Below are 23487 nucleotides of genomic sequence, written 5' to 3'. Positions count from 1 at the left end.
CAAGCCCCTCTTCTGATGCCCAGTCCCTCATGTCTATGATGTCTTTGCTTCCTTCAGGGTCTCCTGCGCTAGAGGGGCCCAGGGTGCCTTCCTTACCCCTCCTCTCTACTTAGGTTCGTATCTCTCCTTGGTGGTGGTATTCACCCTTAAGAGTTTCAAATATCGCTTTTTGCTCCATTCCCACACCCCTGTGTGCAGCGCAGCCTTGTTCCTGTGGGTTCTCCCCTTCCAGACGCTCCACAATCCACTAAACTCTATATGTTCAAAACCAAGCTGGTCCACTGCCCCAGCACGCTCGCCCTGTCCTTTTTCCTCCTCTACTGGTCACACGGTGCTCACCAAATCACCCATGAGAAGCAGGTTCTGCCGATTGACTTGGCCTCCTAAACATGTCCTTAGAGCCTTTCCTCCTCTCCATTCCTATCACCACTGCCCACTTTAGGACTTCACTATCTCGTCCTAAAATATTACCAGTCCCCTAATGGGTTTTCCAGTTGCCAGGCTTGTCCCTTTTCAAACAAGCCCCTACTCGTGACAGAGTCATCTTTTACAAGCATACATCTCAGCATGCCACACCCTACCTAAAACCCTTCAATGCCTCTTCACTGTTTCATAAGGCACATAGGTCCCCATGATGTCCTCACCAGCCACATTTCCTGCCACGCAAGGTTTGGAACTTGATGTCCTAAGCAGACATGTTGCGCCGTTGAGATCCCTGAGCCTGTGCAGTGATGTATGTCCCCAGGTGGTGGCAAAGCTCTGATGATGCTCTCACTTGCCTCCTCGTAGGTGACCTATGGTCTTAGCTTGGAGTCCTTAGAGAACGTTTATAGCAAGTGGTTTGACGCCTGTGAAGGGATCTCTGCTCAGGGAGCTGCTGGCTGGAGGGCCACATTGGACTGAATTAGCTGTGGTTCATGAACTTGAGAATTCTCTTCTTTGGAAACCCTAGCTTGTACTTGGCTTTTAGGTATGGCTGAAACCAAATAGAGGAAAATAGATGCTTTCCCAGGAGAAGGGGAATTTCAGACTCTCACCCTCAGAAGTTTTCATCCACTGCACAAAATGAGCCCCCGCTTACACGTACAAATGTGACCCTTTCCCTCCGGTCACCCCATCACCAGATAAGGGTCCCTCCTGTGACCCTCACTTTCCAGAGACATGGCCAGTGTCCCAGCAGGCATCCTACTGTCAGCCAAACCAACAGGAAGAAAGGAAGTCAATAGCGGAGGGCAACCGGCTGAGTGTTAGAGCTGGGCCCGGGTGGAAGAAAGATAATGGTCTGGTGATTTCACACGTAAACATTTTTAAGACGCCAGTAGCCAGCAGGCAGCCTTTCACATCAGATATCTGTGAAGAGCAGCAGGGTTGGGGGAAAGCGGGGAGACAGGACACTCCTGCCTGGAACTGAAAGTATAGGAGCTCGGATTGGAGACAAGGGCACCTCATGTTCCAAGCGCCAGGTTGTGCCTCCCTGATTTACGGCAAGACTTTTGAGGCTGACCCCTCAAATCTAAAGTCATGGCAGCTGTCTCCCACCCTGGTGGCAAATGGTGACGTGGATGACAGTGTAGGAGAGAAACAGAGCCCTAGGAGGCCGGCTGTGGCCAGGAGCTGGTCCCATGTTACAGAAGACTACTAAGCCTGACACTGGGGGGGGATCATCTTTCTGGGGGATGATAAGATGGCAGACACTTGGGACGGTTAAGCTGCCTGCAGCAGGAAGCTTGCTGCACTGTGTGATGTGGACTCACATTTTTTAATCACCACGCCCCCCAACATATACATACATACGTACACACACACAGCACATACACACCACACATACATGCACACACACATATACACATACACAAATACACACATACACACACAGTCCATATTCACAGCATACACATAGGCACATACACACCACAGAGCACATACATACATGCATACACACATATGCACACATTACGTACCACTCACACATGCACACTTTTTGGATAACTAGGTAGTGATACCCCTAGGAACTCCAGTACTGGCACCCACGCCCGCCATGTGCTGCGGAGCGGGGGAAGGAGCCTGCTAACTACAGCAGCACAGAAGCAGCGGTGGTTCTGGGTCTGAGCTTTTAGAGCTAAATGTTGATGCAACAGACATAGAATGGAGAAGCTCTGTCTCTGCATCACATGTTCCCTGGCTAGCGAGGCTTTCAGGATGAGTTACAGTATCGGGGATATTTCTCAGGACGTGTTCATGACCCGCAGGGCAGGAAACAGCAAACAGCCTACCCAGCCACTGTACTTGGACTTCCTCCAAATGGTGTCTGTTCCTCGAATAGGGGCACATGGTCTCTCTTGTGAAAGCTAACTTTCTTGGAAATGAGTCCCAAATCTCCAGACTTGAAGAGGCATGATGGAGGCCGGGGCCAGAGTTTGCCCAGAGGCCAGTCTGGATTTAGGGCCACATTAAGGAGAAGCGAAACCTTGGGCATTTATGGTGGAGAGGCCGCGTGGTTTTCAGGCAGCAGACGTGCCTCTTGGGAGGGGACTGAGCATGGCCGCGGTGGGGTGTATGGGGCTGTTTCTGCTAAAACGCTGATGAGTGGAGCTGGGCATGGGGAGGAGGCCTGACTTGGCCCCAGGAGCCCCTGGCCGCTCTCTCACCTAGAAAGTTCCTCCCCTTTAGCACAAACCCTGCTGACAAGCTGGGGACAGAGCTGAGCTGGATAATCTTGATCATGACAGATAGAAGTGACCCTTTAGGTCCAAGGGCATCCTCTGCTACTGTAACTCCTGGGCTCTGGTTAACAGGGGCTCACGGAAGCTCTGGTCGGCTGACGCTAAAGAGATCCGAGGCTCAGCAGTGGTCAGACCTCCTCCCGGCACCTGGTCACCCAGGCTGGCGGGTCTCCACGCTCTGTTATTCCAGAGACCCGATCGCCCAGGTGATAGTCGCCTCCCTCCTTTCTGCACCAGGGCTGCTCTTGGTGTGTTTTCATCAGACCTTTTTGGTACAAACATGTTCAGAGAGGAAGGCCCTGTTGTGAGAGGCCCTGAGAGGCAGCGGAATCGAGGCACACGTACGCGCCGGCAACATTTTTACAGAAAAGCACACCAAGGGTGCGGGCAATTCAGGAGAACCCACAAAACCACTGGGCAGAAGTCCCGTGAGAGAATCAGCAGGTGCAAGTGTTGGAATGAGGCCTCCCTCCCATCCCGAGCAGGAAATGTTCAGTTTTCCAATTTAAGAAGCCAGTGTGAACCTTCCTCTACAGAGAAATTAGAAACAACAGAAGCTATTGATGAAGCCCGAACAGTTTGCTCAGCACAAGAGCAGAGAACTTAGCTATGTTGAAAAATGAAACATCCACAAGAGTGAGAACAGAGGGGACCATGTCGAGAGAGGGAATTAAACGTGTCTAGGTTGGTTTGGGCTTTGATTTACCTGTTGAAAATGAAAGGATAGTTCACATTCTGAACAATGTTCCCATCATGACAAGTTCACCGCTTCATCGGAAGAATCCAGCAAATTAATAGGTAATTCTGATGGAATAATGAAACCTCTCTCGGGTGGCACGTTAATTATCACCCTGCTGGAGGGAAAGGTGATAATGTGGATTTGTCCCAGAAGGAGGAGAGAGAGAGCTATTTTCAGGGTCAGTGGATTTCTCTTTTCCTTTTTTTATCAGCAGTGAAGCAACATAGGCGAGAAGGAAGTGATTGTTTCCCCCTGTGAGCTGAGAAGCTTTGTGAGTTGGAGACTCTGTTCCTTGTAGGAAAGGATATACACATGACTAGCCCTTCCGTTTGCACAGGGAGGCTGCCCTCTGCAGTTGCTGTGAGGGGTCCATCAGGATCCGTGTTATTTCGGGAAGTGTCTCTAATGTCCCCCCAGGAGTCATGCACCCATCTCCTCTTCCTCCTTAACCAGGACCGGTGACCCAGAATCTGGGGCTGTTTCATTTTTAAGTTTACCCACCACATTCTGAGCACACACAGCGAGGAGATGGGCTGATCTCCATGCCTGTTCTCCTGCATGATAGCTGAGGGTCTGAGGGTCCCAGCTCCCTGGGCTGTACCCTGGCCTCCTTAGGACCACCCTACACCTCCGTCTTACCCATTCTGAGCTCCACCATGTTCTCTAAGCATGTTCCCATGGCTTACAACACGTTCCTCGTTCTCTTGGCTGATTCCTACTAATCCTTCAGACGCTCTCTCAGGGGCACCTGCTCCAGGAAGCCTCCTCTGAATACCCTCGCCCCTCAGTCTCAGTTAGATGAACCTCCAAAGTGCCTGCAAAGTACCCCGTGCTCTCCTCTCACGGCCCCGCTCATGCTGGTTGATGTCTATTTACTCGCTTCCCGCACGGGACCTCAGTCGTCGGGGAGGCAGTGGTTAGGTCTTCTATCTCGTGCTGCCAGGATGGATCCCAGGATCCAGCAGTGGGACTGGTACCTGACAGGAGCTTGCTGGAGATGGGAGTAGACAATGTGCCCTGATGGCAGATGGCGGAGGGGGCCCCCCAGGCTGAAATTCCTGTTCCCAGGAATTCCCAGGTTCAAGGGAATAGGTCCTCCAAGAGGATCTCGGAAGTCAAGGAGAGAATGGACAGTGAAGTGTGAGAATTAGAACATTTTTGGGAAACACCCCACCCCCTGCTTCCTAAAGAAATGCACTGATGGTTCTATCAGTGGGGTCTTATTATTCATCCTGTCACAGGGGGTGGGGGGCTCTCCCCTGGATGAAGAGGGTGGAAGAGACCATGTTAAACCTACACTGAGGTATGTTCTATGATTCCCACAGAGCACATCCTCGGACTGGGCCTGAGGAGCAAGCACTCTGTGAGACATTAATACTCTTCCTTCCCTTTAAACTGCAAAATAACAGACTAGGTCTTAAGACTGGGGCAGCTTTGGTGTCAGCAGCCTTCATTTCTTCCTTCCCTCCCTCTCTCCGTCTCCTATTTCCTTCCCATCCTTGCCTCCTTCCAGGGGCTTTCTAAGGGTGACACATGGATATATGAATTGTTGTAACAGAGCAGGCCACAGATGTATTTGCATGTGACTGATGGTTGGCCTGCTCACAGCACAGTCTACACATGCTGAGGGGGCCAGTCTCGGGCTGGTAGGGATGCCTCTCCCCTGACAAACTGTTGTTCCGCCATCTGTGAGTGATAAATCAGGTGCCCCAACCCATGGACATCCAGAGGAGAAGAGTTCTCACTAGATCTGAGATTCTTAAGAACAGGAATGGTGTCTTGTTCATCTTAGCGTCCATGTGGTGCGTCACTCACAGTAGGTCCTGGAGAATGCTTGTTGAATAGATGTGCTAGTTACAACAGTTGTAAATCGCATGCTAATTACAAAGGGCAGAGAAGACTCTGGGAGCCTTCTACCCCAGAGGCCAGGAGCGGAGCCAGGAGCAGCACAGGGTGTGTGCACCACTGAACAGGCAGATGGTAAACACATCCTCAAGTGAGAGAATCCAAGTTGCCATAACCACAAAGCCTGATTGGATGTGATGTCCAGGTTATCTGAACCCTGGACCCAGGAGTCTGAGATAAATAGCAAACCTTGCAGCTAGAAACACATTTGCTCATCTTTAAGGTCTTCTAATCCATAGCAAAAAAAAAAAAAAAAAAGGACAATGGAGTTTCTCTTTTCTAAGCCCAAATGGGGTGCCCTCTATGGTGCTGGCACTTACTCAAGAAACATTTGAATGAATGATTTGGATGTGCAGGCAAGCTGGCAAGGACATCTGTCACAGAGCTGGCGGCCAGCATGGATTTGGCTGGTCCAGCTGGCTGGGCAGGGCTCCCCCCTTCCCTTGGTGCCCCTTCTGGAGCTGGGGACGCTGGCTGCCTTCTGAGATAGAGCAAAGCCTTTCTTCTGTGTAAGGAGGTAGTGTACAGAATTTCCTAGGACGCTTCTTCTCCTGTTTTACTTTACCCATTTACCACGATTTGCAGAACTTCCTTATCTGAACATTAAGTCCCACCTTTCAAAGTCCTGGAAGGCCTTTCTCCCAGTTTCCTGATGTAGTTTTATCATCCTCAATCCCAGAGTTGCCGGTGTTTGATGTTCCTGTGTCAGGGCACGATTTTTTCTGATGGCAGGTTTTTGGCAAAGCTGCCAGCCTCATAAAACAAGGTAATGGTCCTTAGGAAGCAATCAGTTTAGCTATTGTTTCACAGCAGTTGCCCCGAAATCCTAGAAAGGACCCAGCAATTTCACTGCAGAGGAGCAAAAGGCAAAACAACAGCAACAGCGGTAGCAGCAGCAGCATGTAGATGGCCAGGAAGGTGACTGCTAATTTTACAAGTGCTCGGAGATATTCTGGCACCCTCATAGGACACCAGGGGACCTGCAGTCACTTTTGCTGGCTGACTTTTCAATCTCCTAGCATTGAACAACTCACGTAAGAAAGAACTTTATTCCCTTGTACAGCTTGGCGATTTTCTCTAAGGTCAGTATTGCACATGGGATGCCTAATGGGACATCGCTATAAAAATGGCAGCTAATTACAGGTTAGCAGATAAAACAACCCTCTTCTCTGGAGATCTTGGTAGGTGGAAGGATAAAATAGGCCTGAATGGTATTTGATTTCTTTGTGTTTATCCAAGTCACTGGCCCAGACAGGAAGGTAATATATGAAAAGGGACATTTTTAGAATAGCTGTTTTTGAATTATGCTCATGAAATATACACTCTGCTAGGAAGGACATGTGGGAAAGCTACACTCTGACCGCATGACTAATTTTTAAAGCCTTGCATAGAGAGAATTCCCCTCAAGAACACAGCTGGGTTATTCCTTCATGGACTGAATGTGTCAATTATGAATTGAACTAAAATGAAATTTTACTCCGTTATGGCAAAGTGAACTGAGGAGTGGACACTGGAGCTCGGGTATTATGTAGCAGTTCATACACCAAGTACTATTATTTTATTAACTTTTAAGAACATGTTTTACATAAAAACAGGCAACATCAAAAAAGCTCAGTTGATAAATGAACATAATATATCACAGATGATTTCATCCACATTAACCTACATTTATTAGCTTAAACTGAGAGATTAGGGAAAGAATCGGATCTCATTCCAGCTTTAATCATGGATACAAATCGTTTGAAAGTTATCATTAAGATTCTGAAAATCAAAGATTAACCTGTGCCATCTGATCCATGCAGCAATTGATAAATTTAGTATTTTCGAAGGAAACACTGTTTTTTTTTCTTGCACCAAATTGAAACCTTTCAGAAACTTGTTTAAATGCATCAGGTTCCTAGCCCACCTTTTCAGTATGCATGAGCAAAATACTATTTAATTTCACACTCAGCTAATCCTTTAATAACTTTCAGCCAGATTGAAAAAGACCATTATTAATTTCCTAATAAAATTAAAAAAATAGTTATCGAGGATGTGACTCTAACCTTGGACCAGTTTCAATTTCTTTTTATTTTTTCTGAGAATATATCAAAGATTAATGTCAATGGTCAGTGAGAAATTGTCCCTAGAGAACTATTCAAGGTCTTTTTCTTACCACATTTGATTGGACTGGAATGAACTGACATTATAGCATCTTTATCACCACTTTTAAAATCCGACTTTCTCTTAATACCGACAGTGAAGGCTTTTAGAACTATTATTTACTTTAAGTTAATAAAGTATATCACAGACAAAAATATACAATTTTACATTGAAGCAACATTAAGGGTCTCACATCAGTTAACCAAAAAAGAATGTTGAGGACATTTACAGGTAGGGTTTAATTGTAGAGATTGCTCTTCCTTTATGAAAAAGTATGAAACTAGAGCTCTCACTCGTCTCCAAGGGCAAGAGATTGCAAACCTCATGATCAAAACACCTGCCGGTTAGAGGCTCACTCACTGAAAAATGAGCGCATAGCTTCAGCGTTGAAGCCCAAGAATGACAACAACAAAAAAAACCAAAGGAAAAATAAAAACCACCCCACGCAGAGGCATTCTCAGCTTCTACATTGAATTTCCTGTTTCCCACCAGTTTACGACCCTTAATGTTACTGAATGGATGGTTGCATATTTGAGATGATTAAAAAATAAAAGACTGCCTTAAAAGCACCACCTCCTCAAGTATGTAACTACATACAAATGAAAGATTCCTTCTGACAGACAGTCCTAGGGACCCCATTTGTTACTGTTTCATGTATAAGCACCATTGAGCCAATTTTTAAAGCACATCTGCAGTGATCAAATGTGTCCTCAAGTTTCGCTGATTTTTTTGTCTTTAAACCAAGAAAGTGTGAAGTGTGTTAATTTACGTGCTTATATCCCAATTGACAAAAATGTTAATTTGGAAGTGCTTTTAATCACTATTTTCCTCAACAGACCAGAATGGCTTCATGAAACTTGATTAAATAAAGAAATCCGTATCTCCCAAAGAAGCATATATCTGACCCTCTATCACTGCATGCAAAATAAGGGTCTGAGAGCATTTTTCCCAAACTCTTAATGGAAATGGCAGACAACACGCAGGAAAGGCTAACCCTTGAACTGACCAACTTCAAATTTTAAAAAATCTTTAATTGGATTCCCCCCGCCCCACCCCCAAATCATATAGCAGTTTAAAAAATTAACGATTTACAAATTATAGAAAAGATACGTTATCTACAATATATGCCAGGTGACTCATTGATTTTTTTTAAACCCACATCCAAATGAATGATTACATTAAACTACCATCTTGGATCTTGGTGCTTTCTAAAATTCTGAATTCACAATGAGGGGACATACCTGATTTTTTGGTGGTTCTTTTCTCCGGAGAATTGGGCAGAGAAAAGAAGGCAGCGAACCTTCACTCTTTGGAACAGGTCCTCTATAGCAAACTTCAGCCTGGGGCACCTTTTTATGGTCAAATTAAAAACCTTTGAAATTAGAAGTTTATCATGGAAATGCTGACAGATCCTGACCCAGAGATAGGCTAGCAGGCAACACAATAATATTAAGAAAGCTCTCCCTCAAGCACAATTGCCTTTCAGCACAGGGGATAGAGTCATCTAATGGGCACTGCTGGCCAGCAAACAACCATGATTTAATGTACATAAGCCTTGGTCATACGATAGCTCCGTGACCCTCTAAGCTAAGCCAATTTTTCTTTTTTTTTTTCAACTGAAATATACCTCAAAGGGTAAAGGATTGCAATTTTAGCCTTCATTCATGGATATATTGCTTTTTTTCAACAATATCTGATGGGCCTGTTAACCACCACCCGTGCGGGTCCTGAGCAGGTTCTAGGAAGGGCTCACTGAACACAAAACACCAAGCGTTTTCAGTAGTTTATTTGCAATTTTTTCTCTGCTTATTTTAGTATGCACCACGTGTAAGTTAGATAAGGGCTACAGTAAAAACATTTTCAATGACTGAAATCTTACTTTTCCTTCTAATGATCTGGAGCAAATCACATATTCATTGATTATGACGAATAAAATGATTTCTGCTACAATGCTGAGAAAAAAACGTGTTCATCAACATGAACAGTTCTCATCTACAGAGATGGTTTACACGATGCAAGTAATGAAAGTTTTTTCCTTAACAAGTCTACTACCAAACTGAAAATGAATCTTAAAATTCCCTTGAAAATACCATATGGTTGTCATGTATCAATAAAGGAAAGACAGTCCCCATCACCAGGCCACCACCATAAGAGCTATATTAAATACTTAGGAAAAAAAATATGGAGACACTTGTGGCAATGATTAAATTGTTAATTATAGAGATAGATACACTGCCATAATGGTACATGTTTATTCTATAATAAAGTGAAATAAAAAATAAGATCATTTGGTTATAGAAATTCCTTAAAGAACACCACCACTTAATTATTTCAAACTTGAACTATCCCAAGAATGTTGTGAAAAAAAAATAGAAAGTACTGGCTAAAAGCAAAAGCAGTCTGGGTACACCCACGTAATCAGCATGCCTTGTGCTTGTCTGTTAACCCTCTGAGTACATCTCTGACATTCAGGATCTCAATAGCTTAGTGCTGAAAAGATTGCATTCCATCTGATTACTCAATATTTCTACTTGACAGGTCACATTCCGCTGTTTATTCAGCATAGATCACTCAAATTCTACAGCGATGCACTGGGATCCCCATGCTGAATGGCCCTGCATTCTTCCGAGCTACCCCTCTGCAGCGTTCTGGGAAACACGCCACAGCTTCACACGTTCCACAGTCCTTCAAGACTTGGATGGAAAAAGGCCTGAGCCATGCACTGTAAGGTCGGTACACTAGATATTGGAGCAATACATGTAATGCCCACGGGAAAAGCAGTAATTCAGAGAAAAGGAAAATCACAATCTACTGTAGGTAGGTCTCTGCCCATAGGATTTTTTCATATTCCCACATTTAGAGTTGAGGCCAAGCTATTTACCTACTCCTTAGTCTTACTTAGAATAGTGCTTTGCTTTAGAGTTCTAGAGAAAGCAGTAGTTTCTGACCAGCTCGGGGAACTCTACTAATATGGAATCTACCTACACGCCGCACCCTTCCTCGTGTTCTGCCCTCCTCCTCCTCCCCAAAAAACCCAGCTGATTTGTGCTACTTTGTGATGTTGTGTATTAAGCTTTCAGGACCCTCTAAAAGGGAGTGGGGGGTCGGGGGGAATCTCAATAAATGATCTAATATATACATGGCAAGACAACACAGACCGAAGAGATAAACCTAAATGTGAAAGAGCAAAAAACTGGGGGAACAATTTTGCAAAAGTCATGACATGCTGTGATTTTAAAATCTAGAGTAATATAGACCATACCTTCATCAGTTGAAGAGTAAAAAGCAGCCATCGAAGATCCATCTGTATTTGAAAGTAAGAACTGACTGTGGAAGTGCTGCACACAAATTTCAAGACTTTCAGGTACTGAAGTATATTTCAAAGCCGAGACAATGAGTGCTGTTCAGCCATCTAGATGCAAATTTCATGAGCCATCACACTCACTGGTTGTCTCCCGGGCCACAGAGTCGAGCAAGCCTTAGGAGGACATTCGAGTCGGGCCCCTGCCTCCCAACACCATGGCCAGCCTCCCCGCTAAGCATCGCAGTGACTACAGGCTGCCTCAGGCCCCCATTCTGAACGCGACACACTGCAGTAGAAGCTCACCGGGGGAGACCAGGGCTAGGGAGAAAGATTTGGTAACAGGAGTAAAATACAGGTGTCGGACAGGACTTGGCCCAAAAAGAGAAAACAGCATCTCCCTCTGGACGGCTAAAGACAGTGCTATAAAAAGGTCATCTTAGGGAGTGGAAGTGTTATCCTCAGGAATACCCTCTAGGTCTCCCATTCCTGTTCTCCCTGAGAGACTATTATGTAGGTAACCCAGAGAGGCACATGGAATTATCTTCCCAATGGTTTATTTCTCTAAAAATCATTTTGAGACTATTCTAGATTGTTTGCCCACTCTGCTTTCTCCTCGGCCATCTTGCAGAACACCTGCCTCTGGGCCCCTGTGCCCCGGTGCTCCTCCTTTTTATGGATTCCATACTCTATGTGGATTGCACACTGAAGACTGAAATGCATGAAAACGCAGGTGAGAAAAAGAACAGGATCTTGTTGCCTCTTTCTGTTTGACATTCCAGCCCTATAGAGCACCTGGCAATTTATTGCTCTTTTCCACCAGTTGTGTGTTTTGTTTGTGTTTTCCTGTAGAGGTCTCATACTGAGCAGGCAGACCCTCACTCACCAAACACAGGACAAGGTATGGTGCGTTCCTGAGGGTCTGCGCTGGCAGTAGCAGCAGCTGAAGTGGAAGCAGCATTTCTGGGGCGTCATCAGCACATCTTCATATGGAGGCAGTTTGGGGGTGAGGGCGCCATCTATACTCTGGGTCAGGCTGTTGGTCACAGGCCCAGGCCCCTCCACTCGGGATGTAGGACTCAGGGCAGCTGACAGACCTCCAAAGCAAAAAAAGCCCCTTTCTTAATAGGATTGTGAAGGGGAAAGAGGGGGTGCTGATGCTTAAGTTATAAACCTGCCATGTTCTAAACCCACAAAAAAAGGACATGCGAGATATCATTCTAGACGCTCTTCTTGTCTGGACATCTCAGCATCTAATAACAACCCCTTGATCTGCAGCAAAGCCAAGAAACATGTGTGTATAAATCCAAAGGCCTGAAAATTCCCCCAAGGGTTCCCCATAAAATCCTATGCACTCAGAGGGTTAACAAGTGCTACGTTACATACTGCAGATCCTAGATTGACTGATGAAAACATTCATTGCTTCTATGTTTAAAAAAGTTGCAAAATAGCCTTAACCCTTTGAGGACCCGATTAGCAGCAAGTTGCCATCTCCACCAACTGACAAGTCACAGTCTCATTCAGCAAAGGGAAATTGCTACAAGGATACCAGAAAACACACTGTTCTGCTCGGCCATTCAAGCATTGAGTGCTAGGTAGATCAGATGAAACTGTTTTACATAAATTTGGAAAAACAAATCTCAGAGTCTCAAAGGGTTAAGCTAGGACTTCGAGTAAAAGGGTCTTGTTAAAAGGGCGAGTTTGGGGAGCGAACAGTCTCGGAGGAGCTCGGGGAGTAGTCTTCCGATTCCGAGTTGAGTTCGGGCGGAGCTGGCTGGGCCTTGTACCGGCTCCTCACATCCGGGTGGCGTCTTCGTCGGAAAACCTGCCTCTCCTTATCAAGAGCGGTGGTCTAGCAGGGGCATAAAATGAGAAAGAGGACAATTAGGCTGAAGGAAATGGCAAAAGGAACGATTTCTGGAACTTTCTGAGGTCAGAAAAATATGCTGGCTAAGATAACCTGTCCACGATGGCTCCCTTTTGGTGACCACAGTCACCACTGCTGGGGTGCCCTCTGCTCCCCCAGAAGCGGCTCCTAAGGGCACCTGGTCATGACATCGCAGGCACAGGCAGGAATGGATGATGTCGTGGGTTCAACAGCTCCCTGGCCCTCCCCAGACCTCCACTAGCGCCACATCTAATACCCTCGGTTGCTCCCAGCCTAGCCAGAGACCCCCTGGTAAGTGGGAGCCTCGGGCCTGTGTGTCTGACACGTGAGGACACCAGGCATGTCTCGTTCATCAACATTCAGCTCCAGGCAGCTGTCTAATAAAGATGAGAGGTGATGAAGCTGTCACACATGGAAACAGAGCCACAAGCTCGTCCTGTTATTTTAGCACCTCCTCATTCTAAATGATCTTATTATCTGTTGATGAGGGAGTATGGTGCAATCTCTGGCAAGGATGGGTTTAATTTCAATGAACCCAATGCCTGAAATTGAAAACTGCTTTGAATGCAATTAAACCTGATGGAAACCTTCCCATGGATTTTCCTTTACAAAGTTCATTTTCATTGTAATGTGCGGTAATTTACAAAACTGAGGTTCGATGTTGTAGGTATTCCAACTCTTGGGCCCTGTGCCTCCTTTTCCTGAGGAAACCTCCTATGATCTCCAGGATGTGCTCTCCAGCCATAGCTCTGGAAGTTATTATGACATCAGGATTGGAAAGGGCATGACTTCATTACAGATTTAATGGGTGTGAGGAGGAACGGATCATTACAGAGAAACCTTACACAGAGGGCAGAAGAGCAGGTACAAAGCCTGAAGAAAAATACAGAACACATATAAAAGTTGAAGGCATCCTTGTTTGAAAGTCCCTCTTTAAAAGGATGTAGCCTGGAGGTTATTCTGCTTTTAAGAGATTACTTTTCCTCTACAGGGATATATACCGCCATTTTTCCTCTTGGAAATTTACTGTTAGCTTCTTCAAAGAACAGAGATAAATTTATAGCCAGCCGGGTTCTGAGAACAAAGTGAAAGCTAAGCCCCTCATACAATTGCAGTGTAGCATTAGAGCAATCTCAGATCTAAAATGGGGCAATCAAAGTTCCAGAATGAAGTAATAAAGAAAGAGAGGCAGTGTGTAGAAACCAGTACAGTAAATGGCTTCGTGAGGCTGAACTGCTCTGCTTTAAAAACCATCCACACACTGAATAAGTGTTACAAATCAATGAGGAAGATAAACTTTAATAATTCACTTCTCGTTTCACTAGATTGTTAATGATTCAATAACTGGTGTGTTGAAATGTCTACCTTTGATTCTTCGAAGTGTCGAATTTTTAAGGACCCTCAACTCACATACATAGTTCTTGGTCTTACACCCACCGATTTTATGATATTTTTCAGCATCATAAATCCAAATTCCTAACTTTATTTAAAACATTGTAAAGTTACAACACATGGTATTTTGCTTTCAAAGCAAACTGAAAATGCTCTGTTTGTGTAGAGTTTAATGTAAAAAACAGGCGTCTATTTAGTCTGACACATAAAAACCACCCTGTAGTTAATCCAAGAGTAATATAAACGCTTCTCTTGGTCATAAAAAATATTTTTATTTCTACCTTCTTGAGAAAGAAAACAGTCACTGGCATGGGACTAATACTGACTAGTGGACTGAAGTTCCCTAGCGTCGGGGAGAAAATTGCACAGAGGGTTTGTAGTCAGAAATTTTGAGTCCTGTTCCGTCCACTGCTGACCGTGGGAACCGTTCACTCAGTTCTCAGTTAAATAAGGAGCAGGGATAACGCCCTCCCACCCTCCAGAGTTGCTATATGTAAAAATGGATGTGCAAATGCTTTCAAAATGGTGAAGACTCCCAGAAATGGAAGGTGGTGTTTTGTTTTGTTTTGTTTTTCTTTACAATGTAAGATATTGTTTTGAAATGAAGGAACTGCAGGTCAGAGGAAAACAATGCAAAACAAAGCTCTCATTAGAACTTATCTCAGAGTACTTTCCCTCCCTGCCTCCTCTCACTGGCACCTTCTCCATATTTACCTCATCTCCCCATAACTGACTCAATTATTCCAAGTCACGCTCTTGGCTGTCAGCACTGAAATAAGCCGTTTCTCCACCAATACTGTAACGCGGTTTATGCAGACGCTGGTGGCACTCGTGGGCTTGGATGGTCCCATCCCCCTTATTTTCAGGTTCCTTTCTCCAGATGCTCATAAGGCCAGTCATAGTCTCTTCCTTACTTGTCCCTCTGCCGGGACAGCCCTTGCTCTGTCCCATTTGAGCAGCCGGTTCCGGCCACTCCTGCCAGTCTCTCTACTGAGCAGCTTTTAGATGCTGGCCTTTGTTGACGGGCCTTCATGCTCAAGTGCTCCTGAGCTTTCAGTTGTGCTGATTCACCAGTAACTTCACAGCAGCTATGTTTGGAAACATAGCATGTCATAATCACAGGTCATGGAAAAGGATGTATAGACTCTTAGAATTGAAAGAGCATTTATAAAGCATTCTTCGCCCAGGGCTTTGCCTTTACAGGCAGGGAAACTGAGGCCCAGGTATATGGAGAGACTTGCCCGTATCGCATCACTGACTAGGAAAAGAACTCAGTTCTCCTCCCACATGAGGCCCAGGCAATTTCTTCCCATTTAAAGTCTATTGAAACAGAACTCAAAGGAGCCACCGCACTCCAGTGGTTCCCTCCTCCGGTCCCAGCCAGGGTGAGCCAGGGAGGAGATAGATAGATAGAGAGCACGAGCAGCATCAGAGGCCAAAAGCCCAGGGCTTTCCCGTGCTGATGGCCCGAGAGCTCTCTCAGGGACAGCAAGCCAGCCTCCACCACATGTACAATCCCATTCTGGGCCTGTAAACACCTAGGGAGACCTGGGTCTGCTGATTGATAGGCAGTTCCTGACTCACCCAGGTCCTCGAAACATTCTCAAATGCTACACGAGCAATGCTTAGTGCTCCCAAAGATGACTGAGAGGGCATCACTGTCCCCAGGCCTCTCCTCTCAGGGCTCCTTCTTACTCTGCTTCTGGCTCTATGGACTGTGGTTCTTTTTAAGAACTTCTCTGTGTTCCCGTGAAGCCCAGTACAGCTATCACTGCACATCCTGCCTGCAACGCAAATGACTCGGATGCACTGTCTTCCCTGCCACATTGTAGACTCTGTGGAGGGCAAGATCAAGTCTGGGCATCCTGTCTGTGTTCCCCGCAGCTCATAGCACACAGGAGATACTCTCCAAGTGCTGTGGCTTTAGAAATATGAGAAAGCACAACAGAGGTCACATTATTTCCCTCTAGAGCACCCAACCCCCAGCCCATCCTGCACACAGCTGACGGGTCAATTACCCCCAGGTCCGATTTGTTTACAGTTCCTCATGAAGTTGAACTCCTTGTCCTAACAGTCACAATGTGCTTACAATAAAAATTTCCACGGTCTAGTTCCTGTTATTACTCAGAGTGATCCTGTGATATCAGCAGACCTCATGTCCCCGTTAGTGGACACAGCATCCACTTAACTTACGGTTAACCACGCCTCGGTTTCCCTTTGGAAATCCCCCGCTCACGTAATCTGTGGCTGCAGTGAAGGGGACCCTACCTCCACCTCTGAGGGTGGGGTGCAGATGGGTTTGTGACCCAGAAGCAAGCCTGTGCTGACTGTGTTCACCAATACCCGTGATTGGTTCAGGATGGGCACCCGACCCAGTTCACGGGACATGAGGAGACTTTCACCGAGACTTCACGTTCACAGTGAATCCCAACTGAGAGGACAGCAAGCCTGGAGCTGCTTCCCACATGCTGGTACCACGTGAAGTTCCAGACTAAAGCCATCACGGGGAGGCAGAGTGGAGGGATGGAAAGAAACCAAGCCCTACCGAGTGATGAATCCACACATCACTGAAGCCAGACCCAACCTTTGGACCTTTCAGATTATATAAAATCATACTTCTTCTTTTTGCTGAAAGCCAGTTTGGTTTGGGTTTTCTTCCCTTGGAATCCAAACAGTCCTAACTGATATCTCTCTGAAGGTACTTTAATCATGCTCACCTCTGCATCCTGGCTTACCGTGTTCACCAACCTGACATCACCTCTCCCACTTCCTGCCCACTCACATTTCTCTATTTTCCAAGACTTGATCAAATTTTACCTTCTGCATCACACTTTTTCTTTCTAAATTCCTCAGGCAAGTATTGTCTTGACCAAACTTTTGACACTTACTGCACACAGGCCTATTACCTTTCCTTTGCATATTTCCCAAATCCCATGCAAGCTGCTCGAGGGTAGGATCTGAAACTTCTTTGCATTTTCCAGAATGCCTAGCCAACTGTGACACACATCTAAGGGACATATTAAATATTTCTTAGTTAATACAGAATTAGATTATTTTAGGTGATTATGTACTTTCCGAATAGCAATGACAAAAGAAAACAGAACCCCGAACAACTCTATAATACAAAAGAGTAAGAAGTTAAAGGTATTATGAGTCCAATATTTAAGAGTGAAATTTGTTTTAGATATGATCAAACGCTTACATTAGATAACAGTAATATAACCTATAACATTAGATAACCTCATATATTTATCTACTCAACAACTACATATTGTGGTCCAATTCCTTATCACAGTAAGCACCGTTATATATGATATCTTTAGAATTTTAAGTGTAGCTGTAAAATTAATTGCCTCTAAAATCTGTACAGTTAAAATTTTACAGTTGAATTCTGTGGCCCGACATGTAGTTCAAGACAGATGAATTCAGCAAAGAAATAGAATAACAGGCCAACACATAATTTTTTAAAGTATTGCTATAAAAATATATATTATCCAACTGATAATTTTCTCCCCAGAAAACATTCAAAACATAACTTTCCCTCTGAAGTGCTGTATCATAGATTTAAAACATAACTTTCCCTCTGAAGTGCTGTATCATAGATTTAAATTCAGGGCCCTTTCAACCATTTCTGAAAGACTGCTTTCCTCTTTCTCAATCACAAAAATTTCCCAGATAGCAAGGAAATTGGGTCTCTCCTCCCTAATGCCTAGCTTTATAAGGTAAGGTGGTTCTAAGTCTTGTTCCATTAAAACTTAAGACTTCCTAACGGATTTATTATTTTATTGGTTATTTTGCTCACGGTTTGCAGCTTCATGGAACAGACATGAATGGACTTGCAGTAGAATTCCCAAGTGTTTCCACAGTAAGTTATCACTTCATTAAAAGCTCGTAAGAGAATCTGAAGCCTGCATTATCACATTTTGGTGCTAAGTATCACAGGTTAGAGGTGAGCAAGAAATCTCTTGAGATTCTGGAGTTGACCAGTAGTAACCAAATAGGAAGCTCTAATCTAGTTATTTAAAATATGTACCCAGTAACAACGGCTATGTCGTGTGCGGGGCTATAGCCAGCTAACAGTGGACTGGGGGATCCTGACAGACCAAATAACTGACCAAATAAAATGATATGGAGAAACTAATATAAACCTGCTCTACATGAAAGAAACACTGCATATCCCTACCTCAGATTGCAAGCTCTTGGTGATCAGAGTGTCCTTAGGAGAGGCTAGATGAAGTGTGAAAACCGAGGAATGGTAAGGTCATGCCAGTTAACTCAGCAAATCTGGGGGCGACACACACAGCAGTTGGCGCTCTTAGAGAAATTCACATCCATCACGTTTTGGTGCCTGCCCTAACACCAAGCATGCACGAATCAGAGACAGTGCTTGCCTAATACCCAGAAAATGTATTCCAACAATAGATACATCTTTGGCCTTTTCTGTTACAATAAAACAACACTATCCTCCACACAGTACTCAGATATTTTAAATCTTCTTTCTGACATTAAATTTGGAAATCAGCATAAATACCTAGGAGGTACCCATCTGGCCTATCTTTGCAATGTTATAGGAAAAATGCAGCATGGAGGCAGAAGGTCAGGAATGAAGTGAGGATATGAATTGGAGCATTACTTTGTTTTTGCAAGTCTGAGTCACCCACATCTGTGTAATGCTTGCCCTGTCTGGTAGCTTTAGCTTAATCCCCTTGGTAGCAGCAGCAGGGGGAAGTCAGGAGAACCAGCTTTTTGTCCTAGCTCAGTTGATTATGTGACCTTAGACACGTTTTCTAACCACATCAAGCCATTTCCCAGTCCACAGCCTGAGCTGAGGTACCGTGCCTCACTCCTAGGGAAACTTCCACCTATGAAATACCTGGATATGCTTAATATCACCATCAATCTACTAAAATGGGTTATGTTTTTCTCTTAGTAAACAACAGGCCTTCCCGTCTAAGGATCAGAAATATTTCTATTCTGCACTATGTGCAGGACCCACAAGAGAAGCACCTCATTTAAGTTCGGAGGCGACGTTTCCTGTCGTGGCAGTAATTACTGGATTTAAGTAACTGCATTTTTCAGAGGCAAACGGTGACTGTTTTTCCTTTTTCGCTTTTCTTAATTTATTGCCAGCCATCCCAAACAGTCTTCATTTCATTAATAAAAGAACATTATCGTATATGTTGCCTTTGAGCCCATCCATTATTCATACTACCTAGGAGACTGAGCCAGGGATGCAGCTGTTGGGGCATTAATCTCAGGAACGCTTTCTCCTTTGCTCGCCCTTACTCTGTAGGGACTGAGTTACGATTTGCTTGCCACTTTGGAAATGTTTTGCTTGATAGTAAAATTAAACTGACACCTAGATTGATATATCCACCCTTCTCATATATATATATTTTTTTGGCTTGCTGTCATGCTTATTATGGTTCTGTTTCGTTTTGCTTTAATATCCTTTTGGGGTCTCGCCAGGCAGGAACTGCACAGTATCTGGGTCTAAAGACACGGTATTTCCCTAAAGTGAAGGTGACCATTTAAATGGCAAAAGCAAGCTTCATGAAACCAGTGGCCTTCAAAGCTCCTTTCTAGGTACCCGTCTCTTAAATGTGATTCCGCATTTCCTGGGGCAGGGCGGTCCCACGCTTCCCCACCACGTCATAAATATAGGCTCCTCCCCCTGATCTGGTTCTTAATAGAATCTCACATTGGTCCAACTCTGCAGAGGGCTGCTGATGGCCTCCCATCAGGGGGTTAAAATGATAGCCACTTGCTGAGGTCAGGTTTCTAGAGGGCAAAATTCATGTGTTTCCTCTGCCCTACGGCCCCTGATTTTCTCACAGCAGAAGCTAAGCTGAGCTGCCATGTTGTTTTTCCTTCATCATGCTAGTAAACTAAAGGACAGCTGTAGGCATAGTTTATCTTAAGAAAATCTATGAAAACTTAGAACTTACTAAGCAGGTAGATTAAGGGGTAACTCCTTTTATTACAAAAACAATTTTTTTAGCTTTGCCAAAGAATTACTCTTGGGTTGCTATAGTGGGATGCTACTGTAGAGCATCTCATATGTGATTTGATTGTCCAAACTCTTAAAAAACCACATTTATCTTCACAATCAAGGTTTCTCTATATTAATGGTCCCTTCATGGGAAAATTCAATCATTCATTAATTTAACAAATATTTATTGAAGTGCCTTCTATATGCCGTGCATTCCACTAGCTGGTGGTGATACAGTTTTTAACAAGCCCGCCAGGTAGTGCTTTTTTTCTTTTTCTTTTTTTTTAAATTTGGCCACGACACACAGCTTGCGGGATCTTAGTTCCCTGACCAGGGATCGAACCAGGGCCACAGCAGTGAAAGCGCCGAGTTCTAACCACCGGACCACCAGGGAACTCCCTGCCTTTTAATTTAGAAACATTTTTCTCCTACAACAGGAACTGAGAAACTTTCTGGGAAGGCCAAGAGTTAATACTTTAGACTTTGTAGGCTATATGATTCTTTGACACAACTACTCAATTCTGCCCTTGTAGAGTAGAAGCAACCATAGGTAATTTATAAATGAATGGGTGTGGCTGTGTGCCAATAAAACTTTATTTAAAAACCAGGCAGTGAGCTAGATTTGACCCATTGGCTGGCTGTAATTTGCCAATCCCTGCCCTAGAGGATAACTTTTTAAACTTATACTTCATCAGGATTTGGGGCTATAGACTAAGTAAAATTTAATGCCCCCAATTCATGAATAATCTAACATGTAAGTATTCAACAGTTTATCCCAATCAGAACATCAAAAAAGGTCACGGTTCTACTTTAATAACAAATGCTTGGATCTGGAGAGAGATCAGTTTTCCCAGGGAAATCTGTCTCTCGTGTGGTGTGGAGTGATTTTCTCCTCGAACAGTCTTTTCTGGGCTCCTCATTTGGGCTGGGTCCATGAAGGCGCTTTTGCACAGGCCACTCATGTCATCTTCACCACAGATTTGGAAGGTTGATAATTAATACTCGTCTCATTTTTATAGATGGGGAAGCTAAGAATCAGAGGAGGAACACGTACCTTGCCCAAGGTCACAACACAGTAAGTAGGACAGGCTGGATCCAAAACCAGGGCTTCCTGACACCAAAGCCACAAACTCTCCATGCACCTCTCCATGCACAGAGCTGCCAATCTTTAATCAAGTTAGTTTCATTTCAATTTTCAAGACTTTTTAGTTTCTACAAGTGTCATGTGTTTGACATGTATTTGAGAATTGTTTGACTTCAGCATATGGATATTTACACTCTTTCTTAATAGAATAGCAGTGTGTCAATACTTATGATTAAGTTCTTTATGATTATTCTTTCCTACACGTTTATACCTGATAAAACCTACATCCTATCTGGGAACATCACTGAGGAACATACGGAGGCAAAGTATGGCAAGAAAGAATACATAGAATAGAGTGTAGGCATCTTTTTAAATCATAAAGAGGGAAAGAGGTTCTGAAGCAAGATGAAAATAAATACGATACCACAAAATTGTCCATCAATACCGAATCTCCAGGAATCTATACAGTTTACACCCAATCAGTAAGTCTTGGAATGCCATGGAAATTTCTCATTTCTAATAGCAAGTACGTTAAGTTTTAAAAAGACAAATATATATATTGTTGGGACCTGCTCTTAAGGGGGCTCTGAAGGTAAACGAAACAAAATAAAATCTCAAACAGCGAGCAACCTGTTGTTTGACTTGGTAACATAACACAGATGTCTCCCTAGCCCCGTGTCTCTCTCTATGACCATTTGTGGAACTATAATACAAAGTACTGTGGCCCAGCTTTTGAGCCTCCTGGCCAATAACTCACTTTTTAGCATCACGGTACAGCTGCCCTACCAAGCCTCATACCTCCCCTGTACTTTTCTCTGCAATCACAGTTTGGATGGTTCTGAAGTTTAAATCTATGCCTCTTCTATGTGTTACGTGCTGGGGTACGGAGGGTGGTTAATCCCTTCCTAGAACAGAGGCCCCTGCCTTTCCTTCCTGCAGCACTTTTTACACTCATGGAGGATGGGGGGACTTCTCTCGACGGCAGAGCAAGGCCAAGGCCACCGTCCCTAAAGTAACCTGTGCCCTGCAACTTGCTGTGTGCGCCTTTGGAACCCTCTTCACACCACGCAGGGGGTTCCTCTCTGGCTTCTGTGGGAACCGGTCTTCCAAACCTGCGCCAAGCAAGATGCACTTAACTGACCCCACTCCTTTGCACACCCGAGCACAACAGCATTTAATAGCCTTGCCAGGGCTGCGTACGGCTGCTGCCGTTCTGCCTCGTTACTCACTGTTTCAGGACAGTGCTTGAATCTAGTATGCACACGAGTCACGTCAGGCCTGACCTCAACCCCCCTCCTGTCCTAGCTCACCTCCGCGTTTTCTCTTATTTGGCGTTCTTAGCGTATGTCTTGTTTTGGTATTTCTTTCATTTAATCAGGTTCTGGCTGTTGCCTTGTTCTGCGTGCAGAAGATGCAGGCATTCTTCTCCACGTGTTGCTGGCACAGCACCTGCTACAGGGACAACTTCACTTGAGAGTGGCAGGAACGTGTATGAGAGGGTGGAATGGCCCAGGCAGCTCATTCCTGGGAGAGGCTCACCTCCAGACTCTGGGGCACAGGAGCAAGGTCTCCCGGAAAAAGAAGCCATGCAGGATGCTGCTCCCCTGGCTACCGCTTGGAAGCATCCCTCTGTTCGAGGCAGGAGAATGAATGCAAGGAAGAGGCATGGCCCCCACCATTTCTCCAATCCCCAAAAAGCCTACTAAGAGGGACATGCCAATTCTGGGCACCCCGAAGAGCCCGTTTCCCCAGCCTCTGCCCTGATGTGAGCTGCTTTACAAAACACAAGCTCGTCTCCCAGGCATTCCGCTCAGAGCAGTGAAAACAGCCAGGAGCACTTGTAAACACAACAATTGGGAGTGGGGATGTTTCACCTGCAATGATTGTTTATGTTAGAAAGTTGGCTGCCACCATGGTTAGACAAATGCTCCCACTTCACGGAGATAAAAGGCGAGCATCTGCAATCAGGGAGGAGAGTGTTCGTTCCGGGCTAAATGGCATAATAAAACTTCCTAATTAAGCATATACGCCGATGAGTTTTTAGCATCGTTTCTCCAATTTAGCTTTACATACTGGGTGTGCTGTTTAGTACAGCATCAACTATAAACGTTGTTGTTACTGCCCCCAGCTGGAAAGAAGAGCAGTTTATGTGGGAAAGAAAAAAGAGATTATCTTCCATCTGCTCCTGTCCATTATTCAGGGATGTGTCATTTTGTCTGCTGATGGGAACCATCGCTGGGATTTTAGTCAAATGACCTTTTTATACTTGGCTACGTTTATTAATTACTGTGTTTATTTGGTGTTTTGCACCCACCCCTAAG

At 44.7% G+C, this 23487-nt stretch overlaps 1 protein-coding gene across 7 annotated transcripts in view; it reads right to left on the bottom strand.

Moving 5' to 3' along the window:
* Positions 1-12497: 12497 nt before the first annotated feature.
* DCLK1 (doublecortin like kinase 1) overlaps positions 12498-23487 on the bottom strand; it is a gene marked incomplete at both ends in the record, with an annotated part of 315351 nt that continues 304361 nt past the window's right edge. For 4 of the 7 annotated variants that reach the window (XM_079721778.1, XM_079721779.1, XM_079721780.1 and 1 more), the window contains one exon: positions 12498-12662. In XM_079721778.1, the coding sequence (XP_079577904.1) occupies positions 12498-12662 (165 nt within the window). The remainder of the gene's footprint in view (positions 12663-23487) is intronic. The other 3 variants (XM_079721781.1, XM_079721783.1, XM_079721784.1) reach the window with 1 other exon arrangement.

This window comes from Hyperoodon ampullatus (genome assembly GCF_949752795.1).
Source record: "Hyperoodon ampullatus genome assembly, chromosome: 16".
Classification (NCBI taxonomy): Eukaryota; Metazoa; Chordata; class Mammalia; order Artiodactyla; family Ziphiidae; genus Hyperoodon; species Hyperoodon ampullatus.
The sequence above is the reverse complement of the archived record's forward strand: the minus strand, read 5'-3'. Positions and strand labels throughout refer to the sequence as shown.